This window comes from Cervus elaphus, chromosome 22, assembly GCF_910594005.1.
Source record: "Cervus elaphus chromosome 22, mCerEla1.1, whole genome shotgun sequence".
In the NCBI taxonomy this organism is placed as follows: domain Eukaryota; kingdom Metazoa; phylum Chordata; class Mammalia; order Artiodactyla; family Cervidae; genus Cervus; species Cervus elaphus.
In genome coordinates, this window is record NC_057836.1 from 19,401,091 (window position 1) to 19,416,480 (window position 15,390).

General features: G+C 36.8%; 1 protein-coding gene across 1 annotated transcript; it reads right to left on the bottom strand.

Annotated features, from left to right (window-relative positions):
• Positions 1-573: 573 nt before the first annotated feature.
• On the bottom strand, positions 574-15,211 carry LOC122680441 (killer cell lectin-like receptor subfamily B member 1). The gene is made up of 6 exons (XM_043881797.1): positions 14,978-15,211; positions 5,440-5,538; positions 4,307-4,381; positions 2,719-2,873; positions 2,210-2,325; positions 574-723 (listed from the first exon to the last, which is right to left on the bottom strand). The coding sequence occupies exons 1-6, from the start codon at positions 15,060-15,062 to the stop codon at positions 591-593; spliced, it is 663 nt and encodes a 220-aa protein (XP_043737732.1). The 5' UTR covers positions 15,063-15,211; the 3' UTR covers positions 574-590.
• Positions 15,212-15,390: the final 179 nt, after the last annotated feature.

Consider the following 15,390-nt stretch of genomic DNA (forward strand, 5'->3'; position numbering starts at 1 on the left):
TATATATATATCTCCCCTCCCTCCTGAGCCTCCCGCCTACCTCCCTCCCCAACAGACTCCCCTAGGTCATCACCGAGTGCCGAGCTCAGTTCCCTGTGCTATATAGCAGCTTCCCACTAGCTATCCATTTTACACATGGTTGTGTATTTATGTCAAAGCTAACACACCAGTCAGAATGATCACCATGAAAAAATCTACAAGCAAGAAATGCTGGAAAAGGTGTGGAGGAAAGGGGACCCTTCTGCACTATTGGTGGGAACGTAAATTGATACAGCCACCATGAAGAACGGTATATGGCAGTTCCTTAAAAAACTGAAAAATAGAACTACCATATGATCCAGTGATCCGACTCCTGAGCACATGCCCTGAGACAGCTTTTCTTTAGGTATAAGTTTTCTCAGTTATGGAATGAGGAGGCTAGACATGAACTTTTGTAAAATTCACAAAAATTAGAATTCTTAGTGTGTGTTCACTTTGTACCACAAAATGTGCATGGAGCCACTATGACAATATATACAGTTAAAATGACAGAGATCTGAAATGGAAATTAAAGAGATGGAGGGGGATGGCAGGTCAACTGGAAGAACATATTACTTTATTTCTGGCAGTTTTAGTTCTTTTTGGCAGATCCATCTATTTTCTGAAGAACAGGTATCAGAAATAAATTGTGTCTTTGATATGCAAACACAGTTGTCTTCTTTAGCATCACCATAAACTGGTAATCTGCAGAGCAAAAGAAAAGACTCTCTTTAGTGTTTGTGACTTTCTCACATAATTCTCCTCATCCAGCCAGTATTTTCTGTAACTTTCAGGAAACAACGAGATGTTCAGTTATTAAGCATTGGGTAAGTAAATGGACTGAGGAGCCTGGCAGGCTACAGTCCACGGGGTCACAAAGAGTCAGACATGACTGAGCGACTTCACTTTCAAGTAAACAGTCTAATGGCAAAAAGTGAAGAGGAACTAAAAAGCATCTGAAAGAGGGTGAAAGAGGAGAGTGAAAAAGTTGGCTTAAAACTCAACATTCAAAAGTTAAGATTTTAGCATCCAGTTCCATCACTTCATGGCAAATAGCAGGGCAAAAAATGCAAACAGTGACAGATTTTGTTTTCTTGGGCTCCAAAATCTTTGCAGACAACGAGTGAAGACATGAAATTAAAAGACACTTGCTTCAGGGAATGGCTACCCACTCCATTATTCTTGTCTGGAGAAATCCATTTCTGTGGACAGAGAAACCTGGCAGGATACACCCATAGAGTGGGAAAGACTCAGATAGGACTGAGGGACTAACACTTTCACTTTCACTTTTTTTCACTTGTTCTTGGAAGGAAAGCTATGATAAACATAGACAGCATATTCAAAAGCAAAGACATCACTTTGCCAGCAAATGTCAGGATAGTCAATGCTATGGTTTTTCCATTACTCATATACTGATGTGAAATTTATACCATAAAGAGACTAAGTGCCGAAGAATTGATGCTTTCAAATCGTGGTGCTGGAGAAGATTCTTGAGAGTCCCTTGGACTGCATGCAAATCAAGCCAGTCAATTCTAAAAGAAATCAACCCTGAATATTCCTTGGAAGGACTGATGCTGAAGCTTTGGAAGGACTGATGCTCTAATACATTGGCCACCTGATGGGAAAAGCTAACTCTTTGGAAAAGACCCTGATGCTGGGAAAGACTGAGGCCAAAGGAGAAGGGGGAGGCAGAGGATGAGATGGTTAGATAGTGTCACTGACTCAAATGGACGTGAATTTGAGCAAACTGGGAGATGCTGGAAGACAGAGAAACCAGGGGAACTGCAGTCCATGGGGGTCACGAAGAGTTGGACACGACTTAGCAACTGAACAATAACTACACAGTCAGTCACAGATATAAACTTTTAATAGAAAGCTAATATAAACATCTGGAACTTGCAAGTTCATCTTCACTGGAAGAGAAGCATTCTAAATAGAAATTTCATCATGATATATACAAAATGAAGCTTTGAAAATTGGAAACTGAATCTCCTATTAACATGTCACATGAAAAATTCTTGTTTTCACTGAACTTTAATTTTCATAAATACTTCTCAGACTATACTGCTTCTTTTGAAAATTTCTAAACTAAATTAAAACTATAAATCTCAGTCTTCAATAGCAATGTTACTATCTTGCCTTGCAAACCTGATACAAATTGAATATTCAAATTAGCTTATCAAATACTCACATATTAGAATTTAAAAAGGATCCATTTATCCACTTCCAGTTCTTCTCTGATAATGTAAGATTTAATCCAATCCAAAACAGAATTGCTTTTTTGTTTATCAGATTTTGTATGAGTCTCTGTAAATGAAACAGAAGAAATGACTGAATATTGAAACCGTTTATCTATTGCTGGTTTGCGTTATTCTATTCATCCTCTGAAACCCAGTTCAAATATCACTTCCTCTATGAAGCCTTTCCTGACACCCCATTGGAGTTAATTATTCCTTACTTGTGATATTTCTATTCCATTCATTTATATATCCAAATATTTATATTTATATTTTGTATTCATTAAATAATATTTATTTTGCTTATATGTCCATTTAGTCTCTTGGATTGTGAGCTCCTTGAAGTCAAGGTTAATACTTCCATCTTCATAGAACCCTCAAGACTAGAGCACAAAAATCTTGATATGGTTAGAAGCCAGTGCTGAGTTGTATTAAAGTATTTTACTTATTAATAATTATTTACCAATTCTTCCTGATCTTGAATAAGCAGTAGACTGGATTCTCTTGTGGAACAGTCAGCTAGACTATCACTCCAAGGTTTGGAAGTTTCATGAAAATACAAACATTTATTTTGGATTTGTTGCCAGTGCATTGGGCACGTTAACAGAACTGGTTTCTCTAAAGTAAGAAAGAAGAGAGAAAATAAAAATAAAGTAAGAAAGAGGAAGAAAAGAAATGAATGCTATATTTTTAACCTGTCCCCGCCCCACTAACACTAACCACACATACACAGTTCAGTTCAGTTCAGTCGCTCAGTCGTGTCCGACTCTTTGCGACCCCGTGGACTGCAGCATGCCAGGCCTCCCTGTCCATCAACAACTCCCGAAGTTTACTCAAACTCATGCCCATTGAGTCGGTGATGCCATCCAACCATCTCATCCTTTGTCGCTCCCTTCTTCTCCTACTTTCAAACTTTCCTAGCATCAGGGTCTTTTCAAATGAGTCAGCTCTTCGCATCAGGTGGCGAAAGTATTGGAGTTTCAGCTTCAACATCAGTCCTTCCAGTGACTATTCAGGACTGATTTCCTTTAGGATGGACTGGTTGGATGTCATACAAGTCATTATAAATTCAGTAAAGAGTCTGATCATCATTGTGAGAACAATTCATGAATTTAATATAACTGAGGGTTTTGAGACCACTGTTCATTCTGCTATTAAGATTTGAAAATTAGTGATCAGCTAAAACACTGACAGACGGAATAACTTGTTCAAGTCCACACAAGCCGGTGGTGATAGAGCCAAAACTCTTTTTGAGATTCCTTAAATTCCATATCTTTGCTCTTCCTAATCCATGGACAACTATATCAAACTCTCTTAAAAAAAAGTCTACTTGTAACAACATGTAAAATGAAAAGCAAATAATAATTCATAGCCACAATTTATGGGAAATATCATGGAGAAAAGTTATTAGGAAATTTCTAACTGCTAAATTATATATTTGCCTAATAATGAGATTTATTGGATAGAATTTTTTGAGGGATATTCTCAGTTTCTTAAAAGTTTTCTTCTGTACAAACGTATATAATAAATGATCACATTCTGCTACAGTCTCTCAACAACAGAGTATTAACACATACTGCTTAGTAAGTATAAGGACAAGATCAATATCTTAATGATTAATAAATAGATATTAAAGAATTCATTTCATGTTTGTGTTCCATTCATTAGCTTCAGTCAAAGGTTAGCTGCCTGACATATTAAAATCACCAAATATCTCACTTAATGTATATCTTATTTTATAGCTTGGATTTTGACTAATAATTATTGACTCTCCTAGCCGAAGTACTCATAAGGCAGTATTATCTGGTAGTTAAGATCATAGGATCTGACGATAGACCACTGAAGTACAATTCTCAGTGTTACCCCTTAGCACATGTATGATCCCAAATGAGTTGCTTAACTTTTCCATGCCTCAGCTTTGTCAAATATAAAATCAGAGTGATAAAACTAATCTTAACATATGGGTTGTAATGAGCCTTAATGAAAATAATACAATGATAACTATCAAATTTTAGCTATTAGTCTTAGAAAATTCAAGCCACAAAATATACCTGTTGCTTCCTTCCTGTTCTCTTGAGCATCCATGCTGGTTTTTTCTATTGATGTGTTTTGTCTTATGAATATCACTGGTAAATAAAGAAACACCGTTAAGATAAAATGCTGAAAGGTGCAATGAAATGGATATGCTATACTTATCATTTCAGGAAATTGTCATCTCAGTACTATCTCAACAAGCTTGGAATGAACAGAAGATAAGAGCAATAGCAATGTAGTAACAGTGGTCTGCTTAGAAGACAAAATAAACAAACACAGAGAAACATTGAGTTACTTGCATCTAATATATAAGTAATCTGGAGAAGGGAATGGCAACCCACTACAGTATTCTTGCCTGGAGAATCCCATGAACAGAGGAGCCTGGAGGACTATGGTCCCTAAGATCTCAAAGAGTCAGACATGACTGAAGTGACTTAGCATGCACACACACACTATATAAGTAAACTCCCAGGTGTTACTTAAATTCTTAAATTGCTTACACTCCTATCTACATGTTCCATTTTCAGAAAGAGTATAATTGTGTCTGTCAATGGGAGACATTGCCTAGGACAATCTGGACTTTAGTAGGCACCTAAGAAACTGTACGGATGTCCCAGGAAGTCCAGTGGTTAAGACTTCACCTTCCAATGCAGAGAATGCTGGTTTTATCCCTGGTAGGGGAGCTAAGATCCGACATACCCTGGGACCAAAAAACAAAAACAAAAACAAAACAAAACAAAAAAACCCCAGAACATAAAAACAGCAGAAGCAGTATTGTAACAAATTCAATAGACTTTAAGAATGGTCCACATTAAAAAAAAAAAAAAAGAAAAATAAACTCTAAGCAATTGTAAACTTATTTTCTTTGTTATTATCAAGCTTTTATCATAATTGCAATTTTAAAAAAAGTTCTTGGAGCACATGTAAATCCCTTATGAAGATTCTCAGAACAATTAGAAAGAAAAATATGAAAGCCTAGGGTTTGCAAAGTGGATATGGGCTGGGCACTATTAGAGCACTGTTTTGTAACTGTTTTTATTTCATGAGTCTTCTGCTAAGTGTGGGGTGGCCAAAGCTGTTAACATACTTTACTATTTATGGCAGAAAGTGAATAAGTAGAACAAGAAATACATGATCTTGCATCACTTACCTGAAACACTCAATCCAATCACAGTCAAGGCAAGAAGTACAATCACAGCACAACCAAATTTCAGGGCAAAGTTATGCCAACGTGGACCCTGACAATGATCTGAGACGTTAAGAAAATATGCTTGGTTAACTCAGTTGAGTTCATCTGGTACAAAAAGCAAAGGGTATTTGGATCACATAAGAAAGATCTAGATTCTGGTTGGGGATTAGGGGCAGGAGAGAACATTTGTCAGTTATCTTAAAGTAGGGTCCTAAGGACTTTCCTGGTGGTCCAGTGGTGAGGAATTTTCCTGCCAATGCAGGGGACACAGGTTCAATCCCTGATCCAGGAAGACCCCCACCTGCCGTGGCAGGGTAACTAAGCCTGTGGGCCACAAGTATTGAAACTTAGACCCTGTGCTCCACAACAAGAGAAGCCACTGCAATGAGAAGCAACTAGAGAGCGGCTCCCACTCACTACGACTAGAGAAAGCCCACGGAGCAACAAAGATCCAGCATAGCCAAAAATAAATAAAAATTAATTAATCAATTAAAAAAAATGTTTCAGAGCGACCTGCAAGTCCATTTATTTCTACTTTAGTTTTTTTATACTCCCCCAGGTGACTGAGTTGTGTGTCCCAGTTTTCAGCCAACTACTAATGATCTCTCCTGTTAAGACGTTGACATCTGTAGAAGAGTTAGCTCCTTCTCAAACATCCTTGTGGGGATGGAACTTACCATAGCTAAATGTGATAAAAGATTAAGGTAGGAAACAGAATGGATTAAATTTCAGATAGTGACACCTGGATAATCATCTGGAGGAGGGAGAGAAAAGATAACACCTAATTTTGTTGATTTGGTTCTTCTCCCTTTCTTAATGAGTCTTGCTAACGGTTTGTCAATTTTGTTTATTTTTTCAAAAAACCAGCTTTTAGCTTTGTTGATTTTTGCTATGGTCTCTTTAGTTTCTTTTGCATTTATTTCTGCCCTAATTTTTAAGATTTCTTTCCTTATACTAACCCTGGGGTTCTTCATTTCTTCCTTCTCTAGTTGCTTTAGGTGTAGAGTTAGGTTATTTATTTGACTTTTTTCTTGTTTCTTGAGGTAAGCCTGTAATGCTATGAACCTTCCCCTTAGCACTGCTTTTACAGTGTCCCATAGGTTTTGGGTTGTTGTGTTTTCATTTTCATTCATTTCTATGCATATTTTGATTTCTTTTTTGATTTCTTCTATGATTTGTTGGTTAATCAGAAGTGTGTTATTTAGCCTCCATATGTTTGAATTTTTAATAGTTTTTCTCCTATAATTGAGATATAATCTTACTTCATTGTGGTCTGAAAAGATGACTGGAATGATTTCAATTTTTTTGAATTTCCCAAGGCTAGATTTATGGCCCAGGATGTGATCTATTCTGGAGAAGGTTCCATGTGCACTTGAGAAAAAGGTGAAATTGATTGTTTTGGGGTGAAATGTCCTATAGATATCAATTAGGTCTAGCTGGCCCATTGTGTCATTTAAAGTTTGTGTTTCCTTGTTAATTTTGTGTTTAGTTGATCTATCCAGTTGTGAGTGGGGTATTAAAGTCTCCCACTATTATTGTGTTATCGTTAACTTCCCCTTTCATACTTGTTAGCATTTGCCTTACATATTGCGGTGCTCCTATGTTGGGTGCATATATATTTATAATTGTTACATCTTCTTCTTTGATTGATCCTTTGATCATTCTGTAGTGTCCTTCTTTGTCTCTTTTCACAGCCTTTATTTTAAAGTCTATTTTATCTGATATGAGTATTGTGACTTCTGCTTTCTTTTGGTCTCCGTTTGCGTGAAATATTTTTTCCAGCCCTTCACTTTCAGTCTGTATGTATCCCTTGTTTTGAGGTGGGTCTCTTGTAGACAGCATATATAGGGGTCTTGTTTTTGTATCCATTCATCCAGTCTTTGTCTTTTGGTTGGGACATTCATCCCATTTACATTTAAGGTAATTATTGATAGGTATGGTCCCGTTGCCATTTACTTTGTTATTTTGGGTTCGTGTTTATACAACCTTTCTGTGTTTCCTGTCTAGAGAAGATCCTTTAGCATTTGTTGAAGAGCTGGTTTGGTAGTGCTGAACGGAAATGGAGAGATCACAACAGACAACACTGAAATACAAAGGATCATAAGAGACTACTACCAGCAGCTCTATGCCAATAAAATGGACAACTTGGAAGAAATGGACAAATTCCTAGAAAAGTATAACTTTCCAAAACTGAACCACAAAGAAATAGAAGATCTTAACAGACCCATCACAAGCAAGGAAATTGAAACTGTAATCAGAAATCTTCCAGCAAACAAAAGCCCAGGACCAGATGAAATCTAACAAAATTCTTCACAGCTGAATTCTACAAAAAATTTAGAGAAGAGCTAACACCCATCTTACTCAAACTTTTCCAGAAAATTGCAGAAGAAGGTAAACTTCCAAACTCATTCCATGAGGTCACCATCACTCTAATTCCAAAAACAGACAAAGATGCCACACAAAAGAAAACTACAGGCCAATATCACTGATGAACATAGATGCAAAAATCTTAACAAAATTCTAGCAAACAGAATCCAACAACATATTTAAAAAATCATACATCATGACCAAGTGGGCTTAACCCCAGGAATGCAAAGATTCTTTAATATCTGCAAATCAATCAATGTTAAAAAATTAACAAATTGAAAGATAAAAACCATATGATTATCTCAATAGATGCAGTAAAAGCTTTTGACAAAATCCAACATCCATTTATGATAAAAACTCTCCAGAAAGCAGGAATAGAAGGAACATACCTCAATATAATAAAGACTATATATGACAAACCCACAGCAAGCATTACCCTCAATGGTGAAAAATTGAAAGCATTTCCCCTAAAATCAGGAACAAGACAAGGGTGCCCACTCTCACCACTACTATTCAACATCGTTTTGGAAGTTTTGGCCACAGCAATCAGAGCAGAAAAAGAAATAAAAGGAATCCAGATAAGAAAAGAAGAAGTGAAACTCTTACTGTTTGCAGATGACATGATCCTCTACATAGAAAACCCTAAAGACTCTGCCAGAAAATTACTAGAGCTAATCAATGAATATAGTAAAGTTGCAGGAAATAAAATTAACACACAGAAATCCCTTGCATTCCTATACACTAACAATGAGAAAACAGAAAGAGAAATTAAGGAAACAATACCATTCAACATTGCAACAAAAAGAATAAAATACTTAGGAGGATATCTACCTAAAGAAACAAAAGACCTATACATAGAAAACTATAAAACACTGATGAAAGAAATCAAAGAGGACACAAACAGATGGAGAAATATACCGTGTTCATGGATTAGAAGAATCAATATTGTCAAAATGACTATACTACCCAAAGCAATCTATAGATTCAATGCAATCCCTATCAAGCTACCAATGGTATTCTTCACAGAATAGAACAAATAATTTCACAATTTGTATGGAAATACAAAAAACCTCGAATAGCCAAAGTAATCTTGAGAAAGAAGAATGGAACTGGAGGAATCAACCTGCCTGACTTCAGGCTCTACTACAAAGCCACAGTCATCAAGACAGTATGGTACTGGCACAAAGACAGAAATATAGATCAATGGAACAGAATAGAAAGCCCAGAGATAAATCCATGAACCTATGGACACCTTATCTTCGACAAAGGAGATAAGAATATACAATGGAAAAAAGACAACCTCTTTAACAAGTGGTGCTGGGAAAACTGGTCAACCACTTGTAAAAGAATGAAACTAGAACACTTTCTAACACCATACACAAAAATAAACTCAAAATGGATTAAAGATCTAAATGGAAGACCAGAAACTATAAAACTCCTAGAGGAGAACATAGGCAAAACACTCTCCGACATAAATCACAGCAGGATCCTCTATGACCCACCTCCCAGAATATTGGAAATAAAAGCAAAAATAAACAAATGGGGCCTAATGAAACTGAAAAGCTTTTGCACAACAAAGGAAACTATAAGCAAGGTGAAAAGACAGCCTTCAGAATGGGAGAAAATAATAGCAAACGAAGAAACAGACAAAGGATTAATCTCAAAAATATACAAGCCACTCCTGCAGTTCAATTCCAGGAAAATAAATGACCCAGTCAAAAAATGGGCCAAAGAACTAAATAGACATTTCTCCCAAGAAGACATACAGATGGCTAACAAACATATGAAAATATGCCTAACATCACTCATTATCAGAGAAGTGCAAATCAAAATCACAACAAGGTACCATTACACGCCAGTCAGAATGGCTGCTATCCAAAAGTCTACAAGCAATAAATGCTGGAGAGGCTGTGGTGAAAAGGCAACCCTCTTACATTGTTGGTGGGAATGCAAACTAGTACAGCCACTATGGAGAACAGTGTGGAGATTCCTTAAAAAACTGGAAATAGAACTGCCATATGACCCAGCAATCCCACTCGTGGGCATACACACCGAGGAAACAAGATCTGAAAGAGACACGTGTACCCCAATGTTCATCATAGCACTGTTTATAATAGCCAGAACATGGAAGCAACCTAGATGCCCATCAGCAGACGAATGGCTAAGGAAGCTGTGGTACATATACAACATGGAATATTACTCAGCCATTAAAAAGAATTCATTTGAATCAGTTCTAATGAGATGGATGAAACTGGAGCCCATTATACAGAGTGGAGTAAGCCAGAAAGATAAAGCCCAATACATTATACTAAGGCATATATATGGAATTTAGAAAGATGGTAAAGATAACCCTATACACAAAACAGAAAAAGAGACACAGATGTACAGAACAGAATTTTGGACTCTGTGGGAGAAGGCGAGGGTGGGATGTTCTGAGAGAACAGCATCGAAACATGTATATTATCAAGGGTGAAACAGATCACCAGCCCAGGGTGGATGCATGAGACAAGTGCTCGGGGCTGGTGCACTTGAAGACCCAGAGGGATGGGGTGGGGAGGGAGGTGGGAGGGGGTATCGGAATGGGGAATACATGTGAATCCATGGCTGATTCATGTCAATGTATGGCCAAAACCGCTACAATATTGTAAAGTAATTAGCCTTCAATTAATTGAAAAAAAAAAAAAAAGATAACACCTAGAGGAGCTCCAAGGTCCTGGGTGTAATATGAAAATGAGAGAAACCACACTGGAGAATACTGACCTAGTACTTCTAATGTGATCCTGTGTGATACAGATCAGCTAAACTTAGTGAGCCTAAGACTTAGTCCTAGGTGAACTTTTCTGACAGTTGTATGTTATTTTACCTTTCTGTCTCTTTTCTTCCTTATTCTTTCCTGCCTTGAAATTTTGAAAAATGGAACATGTTTCATATAGTCACTATCATAGCGTTTATTACTGAAGGACAGCAGTGGTTAAGAGCAAAGGCTCTCAAATGTAAAACATTTGTATTTGAGCATGTTACTTTGATCCTGTAACCTTCACAAAATAGGAACTTCCTCACCTGTGAAACAAAATAATAGTCACTTTGTGAGGTTTTGGCAAAGGGTTATATGAAAAAATTCTTCTAGACATGGAGTCTGGTACATAATAACTGCTCATTTAAAATTTATGGAATTGAGAGGAGGGTCTTATGACTCTTCTGAGCTGTTTTTCTGCAACACTACATGACTTTAGAACTAAGTTACAACAAGTTGAAGATGCCAGGTAAACTTTCAGTTCAGTTCAGTTCAGTCGCTCAGTCGTGTCTGACTCTTTGCAACCCCATGAACCGCAGCATGCCAGGCCTCCCTGTCCATCACCAATTCCCAATTTCTGGAGTTTACCCAAACGCATGTCTATTGAGTCGGTGATGCCATCCAACCATCTCATCCTCTGTCGTCCCCTTCTCCTCCTTTAGTCATCTGGAAATACCCATGCAGGGCTATTTTTTGTTTGAATACAAACAATATGTCAAGGACTTCCCTGGTGGTGCTGTGGATAAGAATCTGCCTGCTAATGTAGGGGACTCATGTTCAATCCCTGGTCTGGGAAGATTCTGCCACAATTACTGAGTCCATGCTCTAGAGCCTACAAGTCCCAACTACTGAGACCACATTCTGTGATTCCTGAAGCCCACGAGCCTTGAGGCCACACTACATAACAATGAGAAGCCCTTGGACTGCCACGAAGACCCAGTGCAGCCAAAAATAAATAAGTAAATAAATACATAAAATTTTAAAAAATTATAAATAGCATGCCAAATCATCTCACTTCATTGCTCTAAGTCTTTCCTTGGCTTTCTCTCAAGCAGATTTAAGTCTGCACATCTGTTAAACAGTCTACAAATTCCTATTCAATCCAATTTCCCATTACATCTCTGACTTCATCTCCTGCTGCTTTCAACACAGACATGCTCTATCATTTCACACCCAACCTATGTGCTCCTCCTACAAGAGCACAGGAATGTTCTCATCCCAGGGAACTTGCACTTGCCCTGGTCCATCTTCTAAAAAGCTCTTCTCCAAGGAAGTATATCTTTGTCCTTTAATTCTTTCAGGTCTTGGCACAGATGTCATCTCTGAGGCAGGCCTTCTATGATTCTTCTACTTGATATCGTACACTCTCCGAAAGTTAACTCTCAATTCCATTACAAATGAAAAACAGTTTCTCAGGACTTCCCTAGTGGTCCAGCGGTTAAGAATCCACCTGCCAAAGCAGGGGACAGGGATTCTATCCCTGATCTGGGAAGATTCCACATGCCGTGGAATGACAAAGCAGTGCACATCAGGTACCAAGTCTGAGCTCTGCAACAAGAAAAGCCAGCACGATAAGAAGCCTGTGCACTACAGCTAGCAAGTAGCCCTTGAGTGTCCACAACTCGAGAAAGTTCACGGGCAGCAGCGAAGTCCCAGTGCAGCCATAAATAAATAAATAAAGTATAAAAAAAGCAGAGGGGTGAATATAAGAGAGTAAAAAATATAGATAAAGTTTTCTCTATTGCATTAAATAGTATCTAACCCATATATATACTTAGTTACTTGTTTATTTCTATGTTTTCCTAGCAGTATAACATAAATACAAAAAAAGAAAATATTTTTTCACTATTTTTTTCACTTGTTCTAACCTCAGCACCAGGCATGCCTGGCACATGTGCTTATTTTTGGATTAATAGGTAAACTCTAGAGGCATTTTGTGAACACTTATCTACTTTTCTAAGAAATCAATTGATTAATAGGTCACAACCCACATCTCTGGTTTACCTGAATGCCTTTGAGATAATCACTATTCTACAGTTCCCACAGCCTGAACAGTTCGGCCAAAGAGCTCAGGGGTGGTTTCACAATAACTGTAATACCAGGTCAATGTGGGGAGAAAGCATGTCAGTTGCCATTTCAATAAACAAGAAATGTTGTGACCATAAAGCTATCGGCCAGGGCAGCTGCCCTGATGGTGAAGCCTGAGTGGAATTCAGAGTGAAGAAAAACAGGATACTATGGGGAACACATGTAAATCCATAGCTGATTCATATCAATGTATGGCAAAAACCACTACAATATTGTGAGGTAATGAGCCTGCAACTAATATAAATAAATGAAAAAAATAAAAAAAGTGTTATTTGGTTTAAAACACAACAGTTTAAAATTTGATCCTTTAATTACAATCTGATATAATGATATTCAGTGTAAACAATTTTCTAGTAGTAATTGTACAGTAATTTTTAAAAAAACAAAGGCCCATAACAGTCATAGTTACAGCTACTATTAAATCATGTTACTGTTATATTCTTGATTTGCTCAGTTTTGTGAAAATTCACTTAGTCACTAGCTATTTGCATAGAATATTACATCAGTGTGAGGCAAGCCAAAGTTCAAACAGATAGATACGTATAAAAACAGCTGAATAAACAGTTTTTGTTTTAGTTCTGAAAAAAAAATAAATAAAACTTATTTTCAGCATTATTAAAAAAAAAAAAAAGAGGCTGCCTTCCCAGCTATGGTCCTTGGTAAAACCACCAAATACAAAATTCTCAACTTGCAGATTATGCATTTTTTGCAGTCAAGTGTTTTGTAACCACATATTTGGTTCTGACTTTATTCTGCTTTGTTTTTCAGATTTACTTTTATAATGATATTTTGAGGAATAATGATTATGAGTAGCATAGACACATTTTCTGACCCCATTGATTTGGGAACTTAGATCATATTTTTTGAGGAAAATCTTGCTTTTTATAAATTCATCCTCCCACATCTCCTTTCAACACCATCCTCCTTTCTCTCCACTTTTGCTAGATTTGAATAGGGAACAGAAAGCTTTGCTGTTTCCCATCAAAAAAATAACTACAGCTTCACCAAACAGTCACTGTAGTTATCAAAATTCTCCGATTTTCTATAACTCCCCCCATTTGAAGGGTATCGTGAAACTATTTGATAACTCTAAGACTTTTCATTCTCCAATTTGGAATGTTGATGATTAAATAGTTTGAAATTATCCCACGTCATCTTGAAGGGATGCAGCACACCTGTTAAGCACACAATGGAATGAATATCAGGTGGGATAAAAATTGCAATATTAGTAAGTTTGGTTTGACATCAGAAGGCAGTACTATATTACGATAATTTCATACATTTTCTACTTAGTTTCCAGTTTCTTTTCAGCCATGGAATCCATCACCTGTTACCTCATGTTAGAATCCTCATCTCCTTCACTCAGAATACTAGCTCATCTGACACACAGAAAATTGCCAAATTCAACAAATATCAAATAGGTTTATCAGTGATATTCTCCTGTGTCTTGTAGCTTATCTCCTTCTAAACTGATAACATTTTTCAATTTAAAAATCATCAGATTGTGAGTATATTCACATCTTTGATCTTGAATATAATTTTCTTTTGGAACATTTTTTCCTTCCCTTTGAAGAGTGGAAGATGTTCATCATTAACTTCTTTAACACTGTGTTAATTAATTAGCAAAGTGTTAATCATTAACACTTTGTATTCCAAAAGAAATGCCACGGGCGCAAATGCATTGGAACTTAATCACAGTATTTTACAGAGAGATTTGAAATAAAGTAGGTTTCTATTACAACAAGGTAGCAGAATATTTCTAAAAATATTTCTTTGTTAAAAAACAAAAACAAAAAAGGGACTTCCTGGCTGGTCAGTGGTTAAGAATCCATGCTTCCACTGCAGGGAGCACAGGTTTCATCCTCGGTTGGGGAACAAAGATCCTGCACCCCACATGGGATGGCAAAAAATAAAAACAAAAATAGAAAAACTCCTTTTATTTACAAATAAAATAAAAAATACTCCTTTGTCCATACCTGTAAAGTATTTATTCACATTATTTTAGCCAAGGCTCAGTAACAGGAATGATGTTCACTTTTCACAAAAGTATCTTCATAAAAAAGAAATCTATAAGGTACATACTTTTTTCCACACCTGTGATTACCTACAGACAGGCGATGCTATATCAACTTAATATTAATACATGACTACTGCTCATCTTCAAAGTCATGATTTAAAGCCACAAATTTACAGGAACATCTAACTATTGGAAGATATACTAATGCCAAGAGGAAAATTAAAGCCACTTACTCTGAAGAAGAGATGGGGGTGATGACCTTTGAATGCCAGAATCCCTGGGTAAGTTTAAATCAGCATATACCAACTGACTCTCCATTGCAAACAGAAGAATGTGGTACTATACTCCTATAAAAGGAAAAACTCCAAGTTCTATGAGGCAAGATCAGCTGACAGAAGTGACCAGTTTAAAAAGTTTCGTTGTCTCTCTTAGATCAGCACCTACCCACGCTGCTAGTTGTGGGTTTTGTCTATAAATTAGTGAGAAAATCCACTTACTGGGTGTCCAGTGTACTTAGACATGTAATATTAGGTTGGCCAAAAAGTTTGTTCAAGTTTTCCATAACATGGAAAACGTCAAAGGAACTTTTTGGCCAACTCAATATCTACTTTGTTTAGTTAATTGGCCTATTGTTTGACAATATTCT

Coding starts and splice junctions, on each gene's coding strand:
- LOC122680441 (XM_043881797.1), bottom strand. CDS start 15,062: ATGGAGAGTCAGTTGGTATATGCTGATTTAAACTTACCCAGGGATTCT. Junction 4,382..5,439: donor GATTGGATTGAGTGTTTCAG/GTAAGTGATGCA, acceptor TTTATTTACCAG/TGATATTCATAAGACAAAAC. Junction 724..2,209: donor TCCTTTTTAAATTCTAATAT/GTGAGTATTTGA, acceptor TTTGCTCTGCAG/ATTACCAGTTTATGGTGATG.